Source organism: Chenopodium album, chromosome 15 (assembly GCF_948465745.1).
Source record: "Chenopodium album chromosome 15, dcCheAlbu1.1, whole genome shotgun sequence".
NCBI classification, from domain to species: domain Eukaryota; kingdom Viridiplantae; phylum Streptophyta; class Magnoliopsida; order Caryophyllales; family Amaranthaceae; genus Chenopodium; species Chenopodium album.
In genome coordinates this window covers 13,490,266-13,516,278 of record NC_137848.1, presented here as the reverse complement: position 1 = coordinate 13,516,278, position 26,013 = coordinate 13,490,266, and the positions used below count along the sequence as shown (strand labels likewise).

The 26,013-nt window shown below is 35.2% G+C and overlaps 2 protein-coding genes and 1 pseudogene across 2 annotated transcripts; all 3 read right to left on the bottom strand.

Annotated features, from left to right (window-relative positions):
• Positions 1-394: 394 nt before the first annotated feature.
• On the bottom strand, positions 395-13,814 carry LOC145581960 (importin beta SMX1-like). The gene is made up of 21 exons (XM_081639001.1): positions 13,625-13,814; positions 13,341-13,513; positions 13,060-13,230; positions 12,832-12,942; positions 12,658-12,735; positions 12,153-12,349; positions 12,009-12,069; positions 10,456-10,530; positions 10,202-10,279; positions 7,669-7,731; positions 7,512-7,595; positions 7,223-7,398; positions 6,934-6,973; positions 6,709-6,852; positions 6,479-6,598; positions 6,165-6,380; positions 4,955-5,131; positions 3,140-3,818; positions 2,339-2,547; positions 1,968-2,103; positions 395-782 (listed from the first exon to the last, which is right to left on the bottom strand). Exons 1-21 carry the CDS (start codon positions 13,764-13,766, stop codon positions 634-636), a joined length of 3,279 nt encoding a protein of 1,092 aa, XP_081495127.1. The 5' UTR covers positions 13,767-13,814; the 3' UTR covers positions 395-633.
• Positions 13,815-15,955: 2,141 nt separating this feature from the next.
• On the bottom strand, positions 15,956-17,879 carry LOC145580852 (BAHD acyltransferase 1-like; annotated as a pseudogene).
• A 6,445-nt stretch (positions 17,880-24,324) lies between these two features.
• LOC145580851 (BAHD acyltransferase 1-like) lies at positions 24,325-25,591 on the bottom strand. The gene is made up of 2 exons (XM_081637937.1): positions 24,650-25,591; positions 24,325-24,561 (listed from the first exon to the last, which is right to left on the bottom strand). The coding sequence occupies exons 1-2, from the start codon at positions 25,589-25,591 to the stop codon at positions 24,325-24,327; spliced, it is 1,179 nt and encodes a 392-aa protein (XP_081494063.1).
• Between the last annotated feature and the right edge of the window lie 422 nt (positions 25,592-26,013).

Here is a 26,013-nt window from a genome sequence, read left to right as displayed (position 1 = left end):
TGTTGGAGTTTAAGATCAATTTCTTTCATAAGATTTTTTAAGAAGTATTATTTTATACATTATGTTAATTCTTCGACGAATGTAGGCAATGAATTACAAATTGAGTTGTATTTTAATGTTGATGAGCATATACTTCAATTATATTTTTGCAAAGATTGATACTGCGTTAAATGGTTATTGTTCATGTAAATTTACATTCTGCAAATCTTTTGATTATTGCATCTGTTTAAAATTTCAATAGTTCAATATCACATTCATTGCATCGGATCGGATCTTAGAGGTTTAAAGTTCGAGAGTGTTTGGGGATGGAAATCCCTTACCATAAAACAATTACCATAGTAATAGAGTGCATAATTAAATCAAACAACCAATCTTCAAAAGTGACAAAAGGGTATACAAATTCAAAACTTTAATTCCTGTATAATATTGATCCGAGTTCATACACTGCTTATAATATATGCAACAGGTTGTAGTGTTGCATATGAGCTAATCCAAGCTTGATAATCACTCAAGGGTACAGCACACAAATAAAATAATGAAAAGAATCAATTGAGAAACATGGCTTGCAATAAAAGCTCTCCTCTACACATGTTGGCTGTAATATGCACATAAGAGCAAGTGATCACAATCAAATTACTGGCTGAACCCAGTGAATTCCGGAAACAAGCTATGCAGGCTTGAAATAAGTTGTGGAGACAGAGCCTGATTTTGTACAAAAGTTTGATGGTATCTTTCCAGCAGAGATTGCAGAAATATCTGTGGATCAAGCTCTTCAAGTGAACCTGTATAAATCACACAAAAAAAAAAAAAAAAAAAAAAAAAAAAAAAAAAAAAAAAAATTAAAACCAATAGGTTGTCTGTCAGCTTGTTCATGGCAGCATGAATGCATGATCAGCTTAATGAATTTGTTTGAAAAAAGAGAACCTATGTTATTGGACTCAGCCCTCGGGTATAGTTATATATGGATACAAATTCGAGTGTGGGACTTGCCATAACTCAATATTAGGACATGGGGGGAATGGGGGGATACTATCCTAAATTCGAGTGTGGGACTTGCCATAACTCAATATGGTTTGATGTCAACTAAATTTTTAAAAACTTTTGGATGCACCCATCTAAATACTATCTCAAGATTGCAATCCCCAAAAACAGAGAGAGAATTGACACTGTATTAACCTAACAGAGTAACAGTAAATCTGCATCTACACCATGTAGGTTAATTGCATCAAGTGATCAAGATATAGTGGTTTGATGTCCTATTGTAATTGCAAGAGTTAATTACGGATTTCGTAAATGATTTGTTGTCCTGATGAAACCCAGAGTAAAGTATGAATTCCACATCTATATCCTTGTCATTCAGCATGAGTGTGTCAACAAAAATGCCAAGTTGGAGCAACATAGAGAGAAATCCTTAAATTGATTAATGCTGAAAAGGCATGAAACAACAAAGTTTGATATCAACTTTTCATACTCAACTTGTGAGACATAGGAAATTTTCTCGTACTGTCTTGCATTTGTAGCATGCATATGAATTGGGGTGCTAAGATAATCATCTTGCATAGTAGCATCAAAAAGACTTTGCCATTCTAAGAGCCTAACTCTGCACACTATTCCTCCACAAGTCTGTATGCACCTGTTTGGCTGTTTTTATCTTTGTTTAGTCCATCAGTGCCATTCTAACTACTTGTCTGATCACCCTTAGCACTAATTTTGAGAAATGGTCAAGTTAGCTAGCATTGATTACACAATAGAATAAGTGGGGAAAGGCCGAAAGGGGAAAATGAATGTCTAAAGTATGCATTAACAGTAAAATTCTTGTAAACATTTTGGTAAATCCCTGAATGGAATAACATGCAGATACTATGGAACAAAGAGAGTATAAACAGTTTGTCAATATTTTGTGTGCAAGTGGCAACGTTTCTCTAAATGGTAAAGTGATTTAATAGTTTAAAGAGTAGATGTCTAACCCAATTCAAGTTCTTCATCAAAATCCTCCGAGTCCCCTTCTTCAGCAAGATCTCCATTTTCCAAAGCTGCAGCAGCCTCAGCATATCTTTCCAGGAACTCTTCTTCAGTTTCTTCTTGTACATCATCATCAGAGTCCTAATTTCACCGATTAGGAACAGCATTAAACAAAGAAGTTTAAAGCTGGATAACAAATACTTGCACTTGGACTTGCACTCTTATCTAAATTCCCAAGCACCCAGTTGCCATTATAGCTGTTTCATTTTCAAAGATGCAATGCAATGGAATTTTACACCTCTAGATCTGAAGTGAGCAACAAGGATGAGCTGGACAACTAAAGTTAGAAATAAAAGAGAAGCAACATAAGTCAAACCTCATCATCATCGTCATCAGATTCCTCTTCCTCTTCATTTCCCGTTTCTTCAACATCTTCAATTTCTTCATCCAAGTCATTTGCTTCCTGAATTTCTTTTAATCGTGCAAATGCTGACAAGAGCGAATTAAAGCATTCCCATAACAAGCCACTAGTAGTTGGGCTTCCCACAGTTAAAAGCTGTTCAACCACCTTGCCAATAGTGATAACTGAAATCAAGAATGCAATAGATAAGAGCCGGGTAGAATAAAAAGAAAAGAAATTTGCAGATTGAGATAGACTAATGGACAACTGGCATATTTCAATAGTGTCCACCCTTGGGAGGTAAGAAAGGTGGAGGGGGAAGGTGGGGTAAGTATGACATTCCAAGCTCAAGCATGTAGCTTGTATTGTACAAAAGAGGATAAGCCCAAAAACTATACAGGATATGAAGAAAACTATCCTAAAATTTTTGGTACTCTACCCATTTATTAGAAAGCTCCTTACTAAGTTATGAATCTTATAAGATCCAATTGACTAAATCCATTGATAACATTTGAGCTGGAACTGGAGCTGGAATTGGAGATATATTGTTGACTGCATAGTAGTACTTCTCTGTTAGAATAATAGGAGAAAAGGAAAGGCTTGGTAATTCACGAGAATCAGAACCATCAAATTATCAATAGCACCAAGAAAATCCATGCACAAGACACACAAGTACTGTTGATGATCAGTAGTTCACTAGTATGCGTGGCCATATTCTAGTGCTACTAAATGCAATGGAAAATAACAAACAGAGAGTTAAAGTAAAAAGAAACCCACCAACTAATTTAATTTCCGACTCTGTTGAAGTGTTTGGTGTGAATGAGATGGAGGAGACGGAGTTTACAGCAGATACCCAGACCATGAAACCACCTTTTTCAACCTTTTCTAATATTGACTGGACAGCATCAGGATAATACAAATAACATGATGATACCGCAAGCAACAATGGTTTCCAAAGTGGACAGGGTTTACTTTGAATATCTTTGAATCTAGATGCTGCAGCCTGACTAAAAGCAATTACCAATGAACGCCTGACTTCCTCTGTATCAAAAGAATAACATGGCAGATGAAGAAGGGTATGTACACATGCACAAGCCCTTGATGCTGCAGAAGGATACTGTGAAATGGCTTCACAGACAAATGCTGCAATATTTTCAATGAGAGATTTTTCTGGTACAGGAGGAGCTGGTGGTGGAGGCATCTTAGCGATGAAAAATTTCGGCAGGCCAAGGTTCTTCTCTAGATTAACAACCTCTTTAATGCAGTCAAAGACAGCCAAGTCCTCTACTTCTTCCCAGGAATGCCAATCTGCTATAATTTCAGTCCAAGCTAACAAAAGTTCTGATACTTTGAGTTCCAGAAGAGCATCATTGTTGGTACTGGACCGGATGATGAACCAAAGGATTGTTGATGCATCATCAATGCATGAATGCGCTGAAGTATCATCATCATCATCCTGACCATTGTCACCACTATCAAAATGTATAAACCTTTTCTACAACTAATTAAGATATGCAAACTTTTAAGTCGAATGAACTCCCTATCTTGTTGATAAAAAGTAAAAGGAAACAACGAATAAAGGAAGAGTTAAACTAAATGACTCATTAAGAAAAGCAACCAATTAAACACTTTCTGGACTACTCAGACTCGCTATAGAGGTAAAACGTGGGTATGTTTCTAACTGCCGTTCTCAGCCAGCTTTGATTTTACTCTAACTACCAAAGAATATTATGAAAAGACTGATCAGACAACATAGGCAACGAAAAAGTACATTCTATACAAGTTGATACAACTAAGTCTACTCGTACTTGGTCCGTCCAAGTCAAGGAATTTGCTAACTGAACTTCTTAAACAGATTATTCTTCTGAACTGCTCAGCATGTGGAGGAGCTTAAGGAAAAGACATGAAGCTAATAAAAAATAATCATCTTTGTCCTAGTAATTAGACTTTTACTTAGGCAAATGACAGAAAGTGGCCTATGCATGTTGATCATATACTTTGTACATTGTCTATAGAGTTGAGAAGAGACATTGTTGTGACCACATCGTATGATATCAACATCGGGAGATCATATTGAGAGAGGCATATTTTAATAAACTGATTTAAGGAGGAGCACTTTGGGTATTCTAGAATCTTTAGGTTAAGTCCTTAGTTTTTATTATAAATAGAGAAAGAGGGCGAAAGGGAAAGGCATGTGGATTTTGATGTTAATCATAGAGTAGTAGGTAGCCGTAGAGTACTCCAAGATTCAATCTTTAATTTAGCCTTAGTCTTTGTAACCGTTAGTTCCATTTCCAATCAAAGAAAGTTCAAAGCTTTTCCCTCTATTTCGTGTGTTTACTGTTACATTGAATAGCTTAAATATCTAGTCTATAACAATAATACCTAGTCTATAACACATATACAACATTGACAAGGCAAAAAAAAAGGGTGGTTAGAGCAGTAGAACAGATAAGCACTTGCATGTAGATAATGCACAGAAGGTGAACATGAAAAGATTTGTACACAATATATGCAGGCCATTAATGCAAATAGTTGACTAAATCAACGAGGTACTCAAAACAAGTGCTTATTTTGTAATTTGACCCTCACCGATATTTCCTTGGTTACAAGCCATGCCTGTTGCAAGAGGGCAGAAAAGGCTCTAGCCATAGTTCTCTGATCAGATTCCCACTTTGCACTTATGTGGTTCTGTTCCTCTTCTTCAGGCACCGCATCTTGCCAAGATTTAGCCATTACAGATAGTGCTGCAAAGCCCTTTATAACTGCCTGCCATAGGTAAGAAAGGATTATTGCTAAGATCTCACGGGATACTAACAGATAAAAAAAAAAAAAAAAAAAAAAAAAAAACCAAAAGAAAATCAGCATTTTTAAATAGAGAAAAATGAGAGGCCAAAAAAAAAAAAACAAGAGGCAAGCGGCAACCAATGTTACTAGGATTGGGATCCTAATTTGGATCAGAAGGGGCTATTGGGATCGGATCATAAGATTGGAAAATTAGATTGTACAATCGTACAAATTTAATTGCTTACTCACAAAATTCTAAAAATTAGTATTAGCTTTTTGATTGCTGATTAGTAATTGATTTGCTTGTATGTGAGTGTTGATCTTCTTCTGCAATTTGCTTTTGTGAGCAGTCTGTGAGTTCCGAGGAAGAAGCAACAGAGAGACTAAATAAATTTCTTTAGAAGTCAAATGACAGATCTTTTGTAAGTGCTTAAAAAAATCTAAGAGTTCGAAAAGTGCATTTTCATGCCCATCAAACAGTATTCTAAGGGAAAGTTAAATTCATTATAGGGTAGTGATGATCCTTATGAGCCAAAACAATCACATGGGCAATTCCAACGATCCAATTGGCAATCCTGCATGTGTGCAATTTTGAAAATTATCCAAGTCATTTTGCTGAAGGACCAAATGAGATTTCAAGATCAATTCTACTTGGAAGGCACATTTAATGCTCATGTGGTGACAACTACACTAAAGAATAGCCAAATATAGTAGTGATGATTTAGATGAATTGTCAACAAATTTGCCTAATCTTAAAAAAAAACCCCTGCTGTCGACAACCACACCCCCCCCCCCCCCAAACCAACCAATAATATAAAAAGCTTTAAACCACTTAAGGAATGGCTTCCAAAACCTCTCCATTAAGACTATAAATTGGATTTTCTAAGCCTGCAATAGAAACTGAATCAATAAATCCTGCTCAATTACATTGTTTTGGTATAATTTTTGTAAACGTCTTAAAACACTAATAGATCAAAAAAATAATGCATTGCTAGAGGAGGAGGTCAGTACTTACTTGAGGCCATGGCTCTATATTGGAAGGCATATACTTGGCAATTGTATCAGCCAACCGTGATACAACTAAAGGTAAATGAACTGCTACCTCTTTCTCTCCAGCCTCAACCACAGAGCTAAGTAGTTGAAATAGCATGGAAATCTCCTCTTCTTCATGACCAATTCTACCAACTACTACTTGGAGAATAGGCAGCCAGTCAGGTGGTAAATATTCACTCTGCAAAGTGTTGTATATGTATTTAAAAATGAAGGCTAAGAATAGAGGCAAAAAGAAAAAACAACAAGTCAAGTTTACTTCTTCAGAAAGGGAATTACTTCAAGAATCTTGACCACTGCCCCAGCAGCACTTGCTCGCACAGGGTAACAAGACACGTCTTCGCAATCAGGTATCGTCAGTGCTTTAAGCAATGCAGAATATACATCAGCTGCCATATCCTGTAAACCATAGTCGTAGATTGGATATTTGAGAGTTAGAAAGAATACATTCAATTGAGCTCTGTGACCATGAAATGAAAATTTCATAAAATTATAACTAAAATACTAACTTCGGGTAGAGAGGATGCTAGCTCTCCAAGTATCCAGTTTGCAGCAGCAAGCAAATAAGGGCGGGTTATGGAGACCTTGTAAAGTGGTAGCACCCGGTGTCTAATTAAGGTTGCTGTGCGTTCAGGTTTTTGCTCCCCTAAGAACTGTCGATAAAAATGATAAAACCACCATAAATAACTGTTTCACATCAGAACGGATTAGGAAAAGAAAGGAGATGTTCTTACATCCTGTAGAGCTCCATACCCCATGAGAACACCATAATAACTGTCATTATCATGGGAACACCATAAGAAAACAAATGTAGAGTGACTAAGAAAGTTTTATACAATACAGACAGTCTTTACAAATTATTAAGGAATTGCTGTCAGAAGTTTCATCAGAATAACACCAAGGAAACACCCTACCAAGTCATAATAGAACTCCAAATTAACAGAGCGTTGGAAAGTGATAGAAATACATAATAAGTAGGTAGACTGCCAACTTGCCAAACAACAATGGTAGTCAGAAACTTACTTATTTGAAATACTAACGTCAGAAGCATTTGCATCACTAGGAATTGGAAACTTTGACAGAAAAGGAAGAACTAGCAATTCTCCAACTGAACAGAGTTGGTCTTTTCCCTTCTTATCACCCTTTTTGCGTTTTAAAGATGACAAAGAACTGTGACTGTTAGCCACCACCGGAGGCCCCTGCAAAACTTAAAAGATAAGAAGCTGTTTCTGGTTTTTGATCTTGAACAGGCAATCACACTACATTTTTCTTTCAGAAAACGCAAAGAAAACTTATAGGACTCTTGACTGACCTTTGACATAGAAATGACACCAAGTAAATTCATAGCACTTTTTCTGGCGGTATATAAATCCTCTCTCCAACCAGATATTTCTTCCTAAAAGGCAGTTAACGCCATCAGCAGAGCATCTTGTTGGGCGAAGCAAAACTTTAAAAAATAAAAAGCATACCAGCTCAGATGGTAAATTCTTGCTTAAGAACTCATCTGCATCTTCTTCCCATTCCAAGATATCCTGATACAAGTACAAAACACCAAGAGGGGAAGTCTTAGAAAAAACAAAGATATGTAGTAAATTAAAAGAGGATACAAAGGTGGAATGGCGAGAGCTATAAGAATCTGCGTGATAGGCGTGATAGGTAATTGAAGAAGCGGATTGGGATGGAGAGGTGGATCCGGACATGACCTGGTTACGAATGAAGAACTGTTTCCTAAGAGTGGCCAAAGAGGTCTTAGGGGAAGTAAGGGGAAGAACTTCGGTACAGAGAGATACTTCGTGGTGGAATGAAGAGGTGAAAGCAGTAATTAAGCAAAAAAGGGAATGCTATCAAGCCTTAGGAAAATGTAGGAGTGATGAAACCTTTGCAGCGTATAAGGAGGCTAAGAGTAAGGCAAAGGCAGCTGTTCGCCAAGCAAAAGAAAAGGCATATCAGGAGGTTTATGAAAAGCTTGATTCCAAGGAGGGAGAAAGGATCATTTATAAGATGGCAAAGAGAAGACAAGAGGCAAGGAAGGATATTGGCATGGTGAAGTGTGTCAAAGATAAGAACCAAATGGTCCTAGTGCAAGAGGAGGGCATCAAGGACAGGTGGAAGGGGTACTTCGATGAATTATTTAATGGAAGTAATGGAGTTGTGATAGGAGATACCTCTATGAGTGATGAAGAAATCAACATGGAGTATGTGCGAAGGATTAGGAGAGTAGAGGTGGAGATTGCACTGAGGAAGATGAAACCTAAGAAGGCGGTTGGCCCTGATGGGGTACCGATAGAGGTGTGGAGGTGTTTGGGTAAGATTGGTATTGATTGGTTAACAAACCTTTTCAACAAGATATGGACGGCTACAAGGATCCCACAAGATTGGAGGAAGAGCACCTTGGTCCCGGTTTATAAAAACAAAGGAGACGCTCAAGATTGTTCTAACTATCGAGGAATTAAGCTTATGAGCCATACTATGAAGTTGTGGGAAAGGGTGATTGAACAAAGGTTGAGGGCATGCACAAGCATTTCAGATAACCAATTTGGTTTTATGCCTGGGAGATCTACTATGGAGGCAATCCATTTGATAAGACAAATGATGGAGTTTTATAGGGTAAAGAAGAAAGATCTTCATATGGTCTTTATTGATTTAGAGAAGGCATATGACAAGGTGCCAAGAGAGATACTTTGGTGGGCAATGTTGAAGAAAGGTATCCCACGAAGGTATGTAGACCTAGTTAAGGATATGTATCGGGATGTGTCAACAAATGTGAGGACATGCGGAGGGTTGACAAAAGATTTCCCTATTACAATCGGATTGCATCAAGGGTCTGCATTAAGCCCTTTTCTTTTTGCAACGGTTCTAGACGAATTAACTAGACCAATTCAAGATGAGGTTCCATGGTGTATGCTGTTCGCAGATGATATCGTTTTGGTGGATGAGACTAAGGATGGGGTTAATGTCAAGTTGGAGCAATGGAGGCAAAGGTTGGAATCTAGAGGGTTTAAGCTAAGTCGGAGTAAGACTGAATATTTGGTATGTCGTTTTGGCACTCAGAGGGGGACAAGCAATGAAGTGGTGAGTTTGGATGGAAAGGATTTGACCATGAGTGAATGTTTTAAGTACCTAGGGTCGATCATCCAGAAGAATGGTGACATTGATCAAGACGTGACCCACAGGATTAAGTCAGGGTGGCTTAAATGGAGAGCGGCCACGGGAGTGCTATGCGACCGCAGCATTCCCTTAAAGTTGAAGGGAAAATTCTACAGGACTGCCATAAGACCAGTGTTGCTCTATGGTACAGAATGTTGGGCTTCTAAGAAAGAGCATATTAAAAAGATGGAGGTTACGGAAATGCGCATGTTAAGGTGGATGTGTGGAAACACTTTAAGAGATAGAATCAGAAATGAGGTTATTCGCAAGAAAGTAGGTGTGGCGGGCATTGTAGATAAATTAAGGGAAAATCGTCTGCGTTGGTTTGGACATGTAAGACGGAGACCCGAGGGTGCACCGGTGCGAAGAGTGGAAGAGTGGGACCATGGAGGGATTAAACGAGGAAGAGGGAGACCAAAGATGACTTGGTTGGAAGGAGTGAGGAAGGATATGAAGTGCATGGATTTACGTGAGGATGAAGTTTTGGATCGTAAGGGATGGAGGAGAAAGATTTATGTTGATGACTACACGGAATAATCAAATTTGGTTCATGTTAGCCGACCCCACTTTTGGGATTAAGGCTTTGATTGATTGATTGATTGATTGATTGATCCTCAAACAAACTCATATTTGTAATTTCAGCACACAATTTTGTCCTATTACCACTAATTCACTATCATATTTTAAGGCGATAAAAGATATAGTATAATGCTGCTATATTACTCATCACACAATATGTCTACCTTGGACTTAAACTATCAGATGAGGTTGAAACTACCTGATTATTTCGCCTCTAAGACAGCATATTTGAAATAACTGAAAGAAACAGTAAATATGTAAATTTGAGAAACAAACCTTTGCATTCATCATAAGCGCTGGAAAAATAGCTAAGTCCAATAATGATGAAAAATGGGGTGAAACTAATCTCCATCCCTGCTTCCAAATGACGCTATCAGAATACTATAAGGGAAATAATAACTAAAAGTACCAGATACAACCAAAAGAAAACATAATCCTGTACCAATCGAAAGCTATTATAATGTAATCCAGACATTGAATATTGCAACATCCAAATAGTTCTTAAGTAACTATGAACTGTAGAAGCTCACCGGGCCAGTCTCCAGGATATGAGAAATGACGTCAAATGCCAATGAGATGACCCTCTCTGATAAGCAGTCCAGAATCTGCATAAGAATAAACAAAATTTTCACTTCAGAGTATATAATATGACAGATCACCAATGCTGCAAGAAAAAAGTAACAAATTAAACATAGATATGTTTTAGAAAATAAATTAAAAAGAGAACTTATGAACAAAGACTATAAATAGCTTGCTACTAATGGAATCCTTGGAGTAATTGGTAGGCTACCCAGTGAGAACCATTTGAGTTGCAGGAAAGCAACTGATATAAAGGCAATTAAGAGATCCAGACACCTCAGGACTGGCCTGCCCCATGAAGTATTCTACCACAAGTTGGAAATCTTTTCTTAATTACTTTGTTATGAGAATTTCTTACTTGAGCCAACTTTTTGCAGCCATATTCAATGCAAGAAAAAAAAGGGGGAAAGTAGTGTTAAGTAGAAGCCTGGTGTTTAAAACAAAGACATGACTGCATTCAGGGGAATGCCTAAAGATTGTTGTGTTGATGATTGTCCCCTTCGTATATTTATTTATTTAAAATTGAGAGAACGGAGTTAAATTATATGAGCATGGAAACTTCCTGTCCTGTTCCATTAGTTTTTCTCCACAACATTAAACAGACAAGGGAAAGAGAAGGATTTTTAAGCCTGCCTATCTAATAAAGTAAGCAAGCTATAGTAAGACAAAGGATACCCTAGATAAGATGAGGCCATCGAGGTCTTCTGCTATTCAAACAAAAAGGCAAGTTAGCCACTTCAAAAGATTATAGCTGCTAAGGGTGCCTTAAGGCTCATTTAGACACTTATTTAAACCATAAAGTTTGAGTTCTTCATAAAATCAATCTGGTGTTCTTTTTGTCATGTGATATTATTATGATGCATTAGTAGAAAAATTCAATAATTTTTATAGCTTATGTTTACTATGTAGGATTCTGTAGACTACTAGACCATATTCTTTTATACAGTTTAGTTAAAGAATGAGCATTTTACATCACTTGCGCTAGTCTTATGACCTCTCACATCATCATCAAAATGCACCCCATAATACTTGTTCTTAAATGTGGGTCTTATTGAGACCCTAAGATGCAATATTTAAATTCATCAGACATTATTTCATCTTTATTAAATTTTATAAATATTTCCCAGAATTCTATGTTACTTGCAGTCTTACCTATTGCTTCCCACCTCTCATTTCTACCTCAGCTTATAGAAGTATTATGATTTCAATACGGGAAAATTATCATTAGATCCACATTTTTTAGTCTTCCATTGTTATGATCCTTGACATGACAGAAACATCTCTAATATATAATGAGCCTAACTAACAAGTTATTCAATTAGTATGGATCAGAAAGAGCCATTCTCTTTTAACTGCTTTATAAAAACCAAAGAGAGTGCTTAATCATCACATTTTACCAAACAAGAATTACAGGCATTGGAAAATGCTTACAGTGATACATCACAATAATCTTCTTAAAACTAAATTGCAAACAAAGTCAATAAACAAACAAGTGAAAACATACACTGATATTGGAGCTACATCTGGCAATATTCAGAACACATTCCATAATATCAGGCATCAACCTGAAATAGTGAAATCAATAGAAAAAAAATGTTAATACGAGTTTTGAAAGTCTGCACACAAACCGCAATCACAATTAACTTACTTATCAGAATACTTTCTGTGTCGAGTAACAAGAGCACAAAACATAAGCAAGATCCTCTTTCCAGTTTTTAGTCTTACTTGTTGACTGCCTTCTGAAGATACAGAATCCTCTAGATTTAATGTTTGCAAAAGGCCACATAAGTCACCAGAGAAAGAAGGCAGCAGAGTTGCAACAGAAGTTGGCATATATGACCTAACCTAAATATCCAAATTGCAATCAGCGTTGATAAGTAAATCGACAAAAGTGTGTTTATGCATAAGTTATTCATTCTTTGAAACTAAAAGGATGCAATATTAGGCAAAACTTCATTGTGAATTTAAATGGATAACGGGTAGAGGAAAAAAAAGGGATAAGCAAACAAAAATGGCTACATCAACTATGTCCATCTGCAGAACATGGTTATGATTATAAAAACTTTGGTCAGTTACTTGAAACTTAAGAACAAAATTTTAAGAGATAGCATCAGGCACCGAATAATCAGAAATAGAGATGTTAAGCTACTTACAGCAAAGTATGTGCATTTGCACACAATTAGAAGGACATGCTCCGTCTCTGTGTCCAAGCTTCCTTTAGTAGCTAAAGCCTGTAGATAAGTTACCACTATTAGACATTATAAGGGCAAAGCTGCAAAACAAGGACGAACTGACTCAACTGAGAACAGCAGACAGAAGCAATGAACCTTTTCAGCGAAACCGTGAAATATAGCCAACAAAGGCACCAAAATATCATTGGCAATCTTCTCCAGCTGCGGTGGGACAGGTTCTTTCGCAACTTTTGGATTCAAGAAGTACTGGAGAACATTAAAACCATAATGTAAAGAGTGAATTCTAGACAATAACAAGTTCATGTCATGAGTTTATCCAATTATTTACAAGTAATTGCCAACAGTTGATTGTATCACAATTACCTGAAAGGGTCTAAGTAATGTTTGAAGAGCTTTGAGCGCGTTAAGTGTTTTCAACCCACTATTCACATTTCCACTAATAATGTCACTATTTTGGATAGCATAACCTACTTGTGGCACAAGCTCAGGCCATTCATTTTTCTTCACAAATTCAGCATCGACAACAAAACTAAACTGCAAATCATAAACAAAAATTCGACTAATCACAATTTCGTATCGTACAAAAACAAAACTCAATTAAAACTTTAAAAGGAAATCTTAAGATCAAGCTCAAAATTAAGTACCGCTTCAACCAAAACTCTAAGAACCGGAAATTCCGCTCGAAGCAACGATTCAAGTAGCTTCTCCTTAAAATCCTTACTAAAAGAACCAGATTTTCCTTCGCCAAAAACATTTCGTCTAATCAAATTCTTAAGATAAGTAGCAGCAGCTATTTTTTGACCTTGATTTCCATCTCCTACACCATCAATCAAATCCAAACTTATCGAATTTCAAAACCACAAAATGAAATCCAAAGTATTACATACAGAAATCAAACTGAATTCCAAAAAGAGCAGAAATGAGTTACCATTGACAATGGAGAGGAGTGAGAAAGGAAAATCGGAGGCGGCCGAAAGGCAATCAAGTTGGTTTGTGGCGTTGCGAACTACTTGGCCGTCGGAATTGAAGGTTTCATCGAGTAGTTGAGCAATTCGAAGAGTGTCCGCCATTGATGAAGAGGAGAGAGAAAACCCTAGAAAATTTGGGGATTTTGGAGTAGTAAGTGAAAGTGGGTAAATGGCGGGAAAATGATGGGGTTTTATAAAGCACTGATTTTAATTTAAAGCCGGGAAAAAGTGTTTCGCGTTGTTCAAAACTTCAAATGCCGTTATACCCGTTACCAAATCTATACTAATCTATACTAATCTATTAAAAGGCGTTACTAAAAACGTCTCTGTGACACGTAGATTACGCCACGTCACTTACTCCATCTCTCAGTATGCCACATCATCGCTACTCAATCAACTAGAATATTGCTTCATATTAAAAAGATGATGATAAGGGGATTCGAACACCTAATCTTTTATAAGAAAGATGATTACTTAACCATCTAAGCCAATCTCAAACTATATTATATACATGAAAATAAATGTATATAATAATCACAAGCTCTAATTAAAGTAGTAACCGGTGCAACGCCCGGGCTACACACTAGTTGAGGGATTAATGAGATGTCAAAAATTTACCCCACGGACTCAATTTAATCTACTCGAAAACTAATCGATTAAGATTTGACTTGTATGAACGCTATATTGAATTTGATCGAGTACTTCCCCTTATTGAATCCGATCGAATATTGAATATTTGAATGAACACCTCAATAGGATTATTACATAATTTTTTTTTTTTTTTGACAAGGGGCGAAAATGAAACTAGCTCATAATAGATCTAAAAAAAAAAAAAAAAAAAAAAACTAGCTCATAATAGACTCTATAAAACTACACTTTAAGTAGTGAAAATCAGCGATGAGTAGTGATTTACAGGTAGGGCTGTCAAACGGGTCATGTCGTATTGAGTTCGTGTCAACGTTAAGCGGGTTGAAAAACCCTTGACCCAAACCTAGCCCGTTTATTAAACGGGTTGAAAACCCTTGACCCAAACCTAACCCCCTTATTAAACGGATTATTCGGGTAACCTTTTACCCACATAGTATGTAATAAATCAATTAATATTCAATTCAAAAATAAAAACGACAGACATCATTAATTCATTAAGTATACTACAACAGTTTAATGTTAATAGTTTTTAGCAAACGATACCACAAGAGTTTAAAGCTAGTAGTTTTTAACAATACAACCATACATAAAAATTGTCTTAGATTAATGGCCAAATTAAATTTTAATTTACCAAAGATGAAAAATAATAATTTTTTCGCCAAATTAACCGCCAAAAAAATTACCAAAATGTATAAATGGTGTTAATGTAATTTACAAAATTACAAATTTTAAATAAACAATTTCAGTTTTTTTACTAATTAATTAATATATTAAGCGTGTTGGGTTCGGGTTGACGGGTTGTCGTTCAACCCATTTATATAATCGGGTTATGCGTGTTGGTTTCGGGTTGAAAATTTCAACCCAAACCTAACCCGTTTAATTTCGCGTCATGCGTGTGTCGACCCAATTATGTAAACTGTCGAGAATCCTTGACCCAAACCCGCTTATTTCGTGTCGGGTTATCGTATCGTGTCAGCTTTTGACAGCCCTATTTACAGGATTCACACCAAGTACAAACCAAATATTTGTAATGTTTTAAATTGGATTTAATTTGAATTCGGAAAAGAAATTGACTTGTTGAAATTTTCGCTTTGTAAATAATGTGGAGTACAAAGTACTAGGTTTTGGTTATGGACGATTAAATATCGTATAAAGAGATTCATATGCTCCTATTTAGAATATGTTCAATTCAGGATATCTAAACGAATACGTAGTATTTGTATTTGCTCAAAACAGGCTATATCAAATTAGAATTATATTTAGGATCTTGCTAACGAACGCCCCCCAAGGTTAGAGCGTTGGATAAACATTTATTACCTAAAGTTGTATCAATTTGGGAAAGCGTGACAAAATCACGCATCATCGGTGTAATTAATGTTAATTTTAATTTAATCTTTCTACTTTTAGCTAACTTATCCAACGCCGCTCGCAGGACATTCGTTAGCTTTTGCCTTATATTTATTATGTTTATTATCATTAAATATCTTTAATTTGGTGACAAAATTAATATGAATCTAACATCTCGAACTTTTAATATTATTAAAGGTTAGTGTGCAAATAATGTCAAATTTAAATTACATTTGAAAATATAAAATAAAACTAGAAATTATTTATTAGATAGAATGATTCTCGATCACTTGAACCTAAATTTGCAAAATTTGCAAAAGGGGGGAAGGGGGCAATAACTCAATTAGGATATAAGCAAAAGCAAGGAAATCCGGGTTGGACTCTAAAATTTGCATTTCTTTCTCCTCTAACATCAACCATGCTTCAATTCCATCACCATTAATAGGATGACAATAATCAGTGAGAGTAAAAAAAAAGTTCACAAATCCAGGAGGAGGTTCTTTCCTATCTGTGGGAACAATCCACGCAAGCTTTCCAAACTCGAAGTCCGCCTCATTTAACCCAATATGGAAGCAGCTCGTAACCCAGAAATTGCCCACTTCATTCTCTATCTCACCTCGCAACTCAGCTTTCCGCTCAGATTTAACGGTCTCCACTGCATTTTCCCCTTGAAAAGTTGTACTAGTAATTTTCTTGCTAGTATTGGATAAAGCTGAATGGATTTCATTAACAAGCTCTTGAAGCCTAGAGTTGTTATTACTTTTGTGAACAACTTGCGTGCGTGCCTGTGTGTTTGTCATAAGGTTACCTATGGATCCTCTTGGGAGTGGCGGGCTTAACCTTGACCGCATGTTCACAACAATTGAGAGCTCTGTTTGTTTAATTTGCACTCCTAAAGTAAGCCTTGCGGCTAAGGTTTGCTCCCAAACAAACCCTGCCACGACCTCAAATCTCGTAGGGTTTGGAATAAGCTTGCTTGTTGCCTTGGCCCTAAGCTTGCTTATAGCTATAGCGTCGAATATGAAACTTTTGATGACATTGGTTGAATTTGATTTTTTAACAGGGGTCTCTGAAAAGAGATCAGGTGAAAATATGTGTTCTGAATTAAGAAGTGGAGGAAATGCATTGACAATAGCTTTGAAGTCAGGTTGAACTAGGTCCTTCAATCGATTACTAGCAAGGGATGCCCAATGCTTAAGGAAGATTTCTAGTGAAGCTGCGTCGAGGAGTTTATGAAGCATGTAGTATCCAATCACCACCCCTCCACAACAAAAAACATTGATCTAAAAGGCTAAAGGTACAAGTTCTGAGACTGGTTTCGACCTAGAAGCTTGTAACTCTTCAGGAGGGAGAAACTTGGTAAGCAAGTTAAGCTTATGAGGTGATGTCATAACAAACGAGAGATGACAATTGACTTTAGTCTCTATAAATGATATGCCTTTGTGGTGTTAAATCAAGGATAACAAACAGCATGTTCATAGCTTGAATTATAAACATACAAAACATGTATGATTGCGGAAGCGATAATTTAGTATACCTCCAGCCATTGCAAGTTAACTACGAGGAACACAAAGACCCGAACAACCTCGTCGCGATGCCAGAAAAACCGTGAATGAACTCTTATCAACTTTGGTGCAGGACCCTCACTCTCACCTTTGATGGTGGTTATGTGATTTTGAGAGTTGGATGCAGTGACCTTGTTGTTGTGAGACTCACGTTGAATTACATATATTTAGGAAGTTTTGCCTTCAAAAACTCCTACTTTACGTGAGTTGGTTATGAGTGGTTTTCTAAGTTAGTGGGATAATGGGTAGTAAGTTTCCTTGATCATGGAAACTAATTTTCAAAATAAATGGACCACTTCACTTAATTGATAATTATCTATTTTTCAAAATAATTCAAAATATATCCAACATGTGGTTGCAAGAAATGGTCGACTCATCTAAGAGTCGACCTGCAAGAGGGAAGAATTGATCAAGTGTTTTGGCTTAGGGATGTTTTTAGGCCACTTATATCAACCTCGCTTTGTCGAGTTAGGAAGTTGGCATTGCAGAAAAAGAGCATAGGTACATTATAGATATAGTAATTTTGATCGAGGAGGGAAAGGGTGAACGTTGCGGGATTAGAGGGTGGTGGAAAGGATGGTTTTACCATCTCTTTCGATATTATATTCACCTCTACTTCAAGTTCATTATCAATAATATCAAGTTCTTTTCCCATTGATAATGAACTTGGATTTATTTTCTAGCTTTAATTAAACTTCTTCATTTCTTATGGGACCTTTAAATAGACCTCAAGCCTTTTAGTTAAGGGGTCATTAATCTAATGCCAATAATTTGATTTTAAAAATATATTTCTAATCCTACTTTTTTTTTTTTTTATAAAGAGTTGCTAATTTAAACACCATTATTGAAGATAGAATCAAATCTTATATTATCAAATTATTAAGCATTTAATCCATCTACACATGTTTTTTAAATGACGTGAATCTCATTAGTTAGTATTAACACAAACTTTCATATGTGGCTGGCCACACGGTGTGGCCAACCACCATTTTTTTTTTTAAAAAAAATAAAATTTTAAACTAGTTTTCTCTCTCCTCTTTTCTTCTTCTCCAAGCGAACATTTCTTTTCTGTTTGTATCATTCAAGCTTTCTCTCTCTTACCTCTTTCATTTGCACTAGTGAGAAAAATTTCTAGAAAACCACTGATTTTTGCTCCATTTTTGTTTGATTCTTCACCAATTTTGATTATTAACCTGGTATTATGCTCAACAATTTGTGTTGCAGCGATTTGAAAGCTCAATAGTACAGAAGAATCAATAACAAAGAAGAGGAGAGAAATTGCAATTATTGGTACGATCTTCGAAGTCGTCGCTTCAATTTGATTTTCCGCCATTTTTATTAAAATCAACTCAACTTAAAGGTTTTTAAAGCCAAATTCGGCCATTAAAACTCTAGATCTAGAGTTTTCATGGTCGAATTTGACCTTTTCAGCCGTATTTGAAGGGGAATTCGAAACCCATTGTTAATTTTAAAGGTATTTATTCGATTTTTTTTAATTTTTTTTTTTACGATTTGGTTGTGGGTTTGGTTGAATCTATGTTTTTTTGTGGGTTCGGTGTATGGTGATGGTGGTGGCATGGCGTATTGGGGGTGAGGCTAGTGGCGTTTTGGGGGTGGTGGTGTGTCAAGGGTTACAAGGTCGGGGGTTACTTAAGAGGGTTACTAGATAGGTTACTTAAGTGGGGTTACTTGAAGGGGGTTACTTGAATGGGTCACTTGGGAGGTTATTTAAGTGAGGTTACTTGAGGGGTTACTTAAGCGGGGTTACCTAAGGGGTTACTAAGTCGGAGGGGTTACTAGAGGGGGGTTACTAAGTCGGAGGGGTTACTTGAGGGGTTACTTGATCCGGTCAGGGATTACTAAGTCTGAGGGGTTACTTAAGGGGTTACTAGATGGGTTACTTGGTCCGGTCAGGGGTTACTAAGTCCGATCAGGGTTACTTGGTCCGGTCAGGGGTTACTTGGTTGGAGGGATTACTAGGTTGGTGAGGTTACTTTGTCATTTGCTGATTTGACACCTTGCCGCATGGTGCGGCCAGCTGCACCAGAAATGCACTGTAGTATTAATGTACTTTCATGCTTAAATTATTGGAGTAAGCATTTGCAGAAGTTTCTTGGTTTTGTGGAATAAAATCTCCAATAATCTTTTTATTATTAGCAAGTATCCTTCTTGTCTAGCACGTTTATCAGTTTATGTAATGTTTATATATACGCGTAATCAAATCAACCACTTTTTTTTTTTTTTTTTTTTTTTTTTTTTTTTTTTTTTTTTTTTGGTAAATATCTATAAACACATTAAAATTTTTTAGGCAGTAAATAAGTTAACTTTAATGATACGATTTTAATTTCTAATGAAAATTTAAAATTTTCATGTAATATCTTACTTTTTATAATTTCCCTTAATTATATTTTAACTAATATACTCCATACAGTTTCCACTTTACATAAATAAAAAAATAAAAAATTGTACCAAAAAAAAAAATTGATTAAGTTAATTTTTTCCGAAAAAATTATTCTCTTTTATTATGACTTATGATGCAAGCTTAAGTATCTTATTAAAAGATAGTTACATAATATTAGCAATATTATTTTCTGAGTACTTCAATTGTGATTTTGACTTGCCAAGTTTTGCTTTCAATATATTCTTTTTACTTATTTATTTATTTCCCTTTATCTATCTCTTTTACGACTATATATTAAAGGTGAAAGTACTAGGGGTGGTAATCGAGCGAGTCGATCGCGAGCTAAGGTGTGCTCGACTCGTGATCGAAAATCGTGTCTCGTGTTCGACTCGTGATCGTTACTCGTTAAGCTCGTTAAATCATTGTTCGACTCGTGCTCGTTAATTTTTTTCGTAGCTTGACTCGAGCTCGACTTGGCTCGTGACTCGTTAAGTTTTAATTGCTCGAATCAGCTTATAACTCAAAAACTCAATTGTTCAGCTCGTAACTCACTAAGCTCGATTGCTGAACTAAATCAACTCATCTATGTTTTTTTTTCTCTATTTTGGTAACTTATTAATTATTTTATATTTTCAACTAATATAAACTCCTTATTTTTACATATACAATTTTTAAAAAATTACCAAATGAAATCTAACATTTTGAAATGTAGTATATTTTCAAATTCCTACGCAACAAACCATTAGACCATCAAATTAAGTACTATAATCATCATCACAAAACCAAAGAATATTAATACAGAAAATTATTCTTTTTTTTCAATTCGTCTATGGTTGCAAATCCGTCATTCAATCTTCTCCAATATTGCAATATCCTGCAAAAACAATATTCCAAATCAAATTAATAAATATTAAGCTCATATAGGAGTATTAAAAAGAACATATACATTCGGGTAAAACAGAACATAAAAAGTACAGTTTTTAATTGAGAAATTTATGAGTTGATCAACTACTAGTAACAAAAACGTAAACACAAATTCGGCTTTAATGGGCTAGCATAGTCAGATAAAAGATATCAATTTCCACACTTAATCGATTTGCAAACTTAGCTAGATCTACTGGAAACGCCTAAATTAATTATATTTTTTTCCACACATATTACAAACACCCAACTTAATTGTATATTCGGCTAAAAATCGCCCAAATTTATCCTTTAATTTCTCGATCAAGAATAGAAAAATTGTCCAACTTTTAGAATAAATTTCATCAATAATCGAATAAAACTACAAGAACAACTACAGATCTACAACAAAAGAGAGTAATAAAATGCACTTGTCATGTTAAAAGCATGTTCCTTGTTAAAATTGTCTTTTAGTTGACCTTGATCCCTTCTCCCTTCTTCCTTCTTCAGTTCATATCCTTTATGAGTTTATTACTTGAGATTTGAAAATAAAAGAGAAAAAACAGAGCAAAAATCTAAGGATGGAGGAGTTGGCGGCTAGGAAGTGTCTAGGGTTTTTTTTTTTTATTTTTTTTTATTTTTTTTTTACTGAATGAGTTAGGCCAAGTGAGTGACTACTGACTAGTAGTGTACGTAGTAATTACAGAGGAGTGCTTACCTTTTTTTTTTTTTAATTTCTTTTTGGGTAAATATTTCTTTTTGGGTAAATATAATTACTGGAGTAGTATAATTTCTTTTGTATATGTCACGTTTTATTTTTTTATTTTTAAACTTTTCTATAATATTTAATAATAAAATATTATCGAGCTGCTCGCGAGCTTATCGAGTCGAGTTACACCTTGCTCAACTCGTGCTCGTTAAGGTTTCGAGTCGAGTCGAGTTCGAGTCGAGTTCGAGTCGAGCCAACTCGAGTCAAGTTTTGACCGAGCGTTGACCGAGTCGATCTCGAGTTGCTCGCGAGCTGCTCAACTCGATTAGCACCCCTAGGCTAAACCAAGAAAGACATGTGTCATATCTTGGTTAAAAGATTTCACTCCAAAAGATTTTTTTTTTTTCCCAAATTTTCTTAGAGAATATATATTACTATACAACAATATTTTCCTTCCTATTTGGTAAGTATATTCCATTGATACACATTTAACAAAATTATTATTTGATTTTAATTTAAACTAAATAATAATATTTTCCTATCTTAACTTTGTAATGTTATCTAATTTTCCATTAGCTGTGCATGTAATACTCTCTCTGTTTTTATTTATTTTTTTATATTATTTTTTTTAACTTTAATACTCTCTTTGTTTTCTTTAGTATGATATAATTTTCTTTATATTTTGTGATTACAAAATTTTCATCTTATTTTGCAAAATTTAAATTTTTATAATTATATTCAGTGTTAAACTAATAATAAGTAGTTAAAAATTACCGTGCGTGATACGGGATCTAACCTAATATGATAAAAGCGCAAGTGTTCTGACCTGCTACAACTTTTTGCTCACTTTTTTTCTTAAATGTGAGACACCTCACATACCAACAACAATGAGATTTTAATGCATAGGTATTGTGGCAAAATCAATTAAGAGCATTATATGACAAAGGTAGTATGATCGGTCAGGGTTTACTCGACCAAGGGTTAGTCGCCTAGTCGGTCTGAGGTTACTCGATCAAGAGTTATTCGGTAAGTGTTTTGGTATCTGTCAACCAACCACATAGTGTGGCCAGCCACACAGAAAACGTGTGTGCTATTACTTCTTATTTCTTGATTTGTAATTAAAGATATTGATGGTCAAAGACGTTTATTGAAAACCACATACATTTAATTTTGGGATGGAAATAATACTTAGGCCCCGTTCACTTTACCTTATTTTTGCTGAATTGAAATTATTTTTACTAAACTGAAATTAATTTTACTGAACTGAAATTATTTTTGCTGAACTGGAATTATTTTTACTGATTTTCTATTATATATTTTTTTAAGTTTACTGGTTTTTACTGAACTGAAATTATTTTTACTGAAGTAAAATTATTTTTACTGAATCTAAATTATTTAACTGAATATTATTTTTTTAAGGTAAAGGGAACAGAGTCTTAGCTTATTGATTACTGAATATATAATATAGTCAAATAAAAGTCAAACTTATCACATTTATTATTGAATAGATTCAGTTGTAAACATCTCTAATTATTACTCCCTCCGTCCCCAAAACTTCGACCCTTTTAGGTTGATTTTGCGATTATTAAGAAACTTAAATAAAAAGAAATAAAAACATATTGGAAAGATAAATTTATATGGGATTTGTAAAAAAGTAGAGAGATAAAATATTAAAATACATGAAAAAACAAAATTTTACATGAGGAAGCTAATTTTGCACAAATATTGTTGTAAATTTGTGGGTATTTTAATGCAAATGGGTCGATCATTTTGGGACCAAAATTAGGCCAAAAGGGTCAAAGTTTTGGGGACGGAGGGAGTAATAAGTACTCCCTCCAAATCTATTTCTTTGCCCTATTTGACTTTTACGGTCTCTAAGACATGTTTTAAAACATATTATCCATTTTCATACACAATTGATATTAATAATATACAATGAGATGAATTTTAAGAAAATTTCACATGACTATATTATCTCTTGTAAATTATCATGAATCTATGGTAAAAGAAAATATTGAATGAAGTTTGACCCAAATTTAGCAATAAGGCAAAAAAAATATGGATGAACAGAGGAAGTAATAATAAGTAGCTTAATTTGGTGGGTGTTTTTATCAATACACTATGAGGGTTATAGCTAGGAAGAAATAGCCTAGTACGTGTTCAAAGACAACCAACTAGACGTTTCCTTTGTTTACATGTTTATCAAAGAAGGTTACCTAAATCAACAAGGGTTGTTCTAATGTTCGGAGGTTGATAATTTATGGCTCTAAGAACCAAGATAACAAGAGGCTAACTAACAATCATGCACTTAAATTAGTCAACAACTTGTAATACAATTAGACAAAACTTCAATTCTATGATTTGACTTCAATTCTACACAACTAATTAATTTGACTTCTTTTCTCTCGTCAAACAGCCCACCCCAATGAAATTGTAGGATTACCAGAGTTCCAGTGCTTCTCTATGATTTTTAATTTGTTTTACTATTAAAAAATTACTTGGCATTTTAAACAAACTTTATAATGATTTCACTTTATATAGTACTTCATCAGTTTCGAAATAATTAGCCACTTCCTACCAAATAGGTTAAGAAAATAATAGGTGAGGCTGAGGGCCATAAAGTGTGTTGCTTAATGTAAAATTAAATAGTAGATACATTTATATTGTTATAAAATGGGACATGTGATGTTGGGAGAAGTATTGGACCATAGTGTGTGTTGTAACTTGTAAATATGTACATTTTCAATAATGATGATCTATTTTATTTAAAATAGTATGTCAATTATTCTTTAACGATTGAAAGAGAAAAAAATTTCAAGTATTGTAAAATAGAGAGAGTAATATTAATAATCACACTTTTATTTATTGATTATCGATTGAGTATAAAGTTAAAAACGACTAGATAAAAATCAAGACATTATAAATAAAATGAAATAAATGTGTGTGATGCGAAGAAGTTGTGGGTTTTATGACAAACACTCTGAAAAAGTAGTGAATGAGGTGCTAATTAGGAGAAGCGAAGGCAAGAAAATCTGCGTTGGACTCTAAATATTCCATCTCTTTCTCCTCCAACATCAACCATGCTTCAATTCAATCTCCAATAATAGGATGAGAATAATCAGTCATGCAACAAACATTCTTTACCAAAAGAGGGGGTTGTTTTCCATCTGTAGGAACAATCCATAAAGGCTTTCGGAACCCGAAATCTGCCTCATTCAACCCCATTTTGCACCAGCTGCTAACCATTAAGGCACCATCTACAGGCAACATCGAACGTAGTAACTCAACTTTCGCATTTTCCCCTTGAAAAATTCTACTATTAATTTTCTGGTAAGTAGTTGACAAAGTTGAATGGATTTCCTTAACAAGCTCGCTCTTGAAACTTGTTGTTGTTACTTTGTTTGGGCACTAATACATTTGATGTTATGATGATATTGCCCATGGATTCTCTAGGGAGTGGTGGGCTCATCCTCGGCCGCATGTTCATAGCAATTGTTACCGGTGTACGTTCAACTTGCAAACTCAAATTATGCTTCGTGGCTAATATATGCTCCCAAAGAAATCCTAGCACGACTTCAAATCCCGTAGGTTTAGAAATTAGCTTGCTAGCTGCCTTGGTCTTAAGTATGTGTATGGAACTTGTATCGAAAATGAAAGTTTTGATCGCAAAAGTTGACTTTGTTTGTGCAGGTGGGGGAAGTAAATCTAGAGTATTAAACGAAGGTATGTGTTCTTTCTTAGGGTAGGGTGGAAATGCATTGACAGTGGCTTCAAAGTGAGGCGGAGCTAGGTCCTTTAATCGTTTACTATTGAGGGCTGACCAATACCTAAAGAAAGTTCCAATGGAGCCTGCGTCGAGGAATTTATGGAGCATGTAGCATCCAATTACCACCCCTCCGCATAGGAAAACATTGATTTGAAAGACTAAAGGTACAAGTTCTAAGATTGGTTGCAATCCAGAAGCTTGTAAATCTGGAGAAGGGAGAAATTTGGGAAGCAACTTCACCTTATAAGGTGATGTCAATGCGATAGAGAGATGACAATTGACTTTAGTTTCAATCAATGGTATGCCTTCATTGTTACATGAAATGGTTGACTCGTCCATGAGTCGACCTGCAAGAGGGAGAAATTGATCAAGTGTTTGGCTTAGGGATGTTTTCAAACCACTTATATCAACTTTTCCTTGTGGTGTTGAGGAGCTCGAAGTGTAGTAAAGGAGCAAGGGAATGTGAAAGGTAGGGAAAATTTGATCGATGAAGGGAAAGGTGAACGTTGTGGGATTTGAGGGTGAAGGAAACGATGGTTTAACCATTTCCTTTGATATTATGTTCACATCTACTTCAAGTTGATCCTCCATTGAAATATTGATCAACAACAAGGATTGCTTGTAATTAGAAAGGAAGAAATAATTTTGGATTTGGTTTTGTTTTTGTTTTTGTTGAGTTGCATGCAATTTCCATATTTTAGCTTCTTTGGACCTTTAAGTAGACGTTTGGCAGCACCTAATGTGTAGTTTCATTAAATAAATGCCGGCCAATTCAAGTTGTTTACTTCGTATTAAATAAAATGGTTGATGCATCACATGAATGCATTTTATTTTCAATTATACGGAGTACAAATAAGGGAGAGCTGGATAAATATTTGTTTATTTGATTTGATATGAACGTACTCTTCAATTACGTGTATCACGCATTAGTCAACGTTAGATATTCAAAGATTCATATACCAAGGGAACAACTCATCATGACTTATAACATCTCCTTTTATCAGTTTATCACA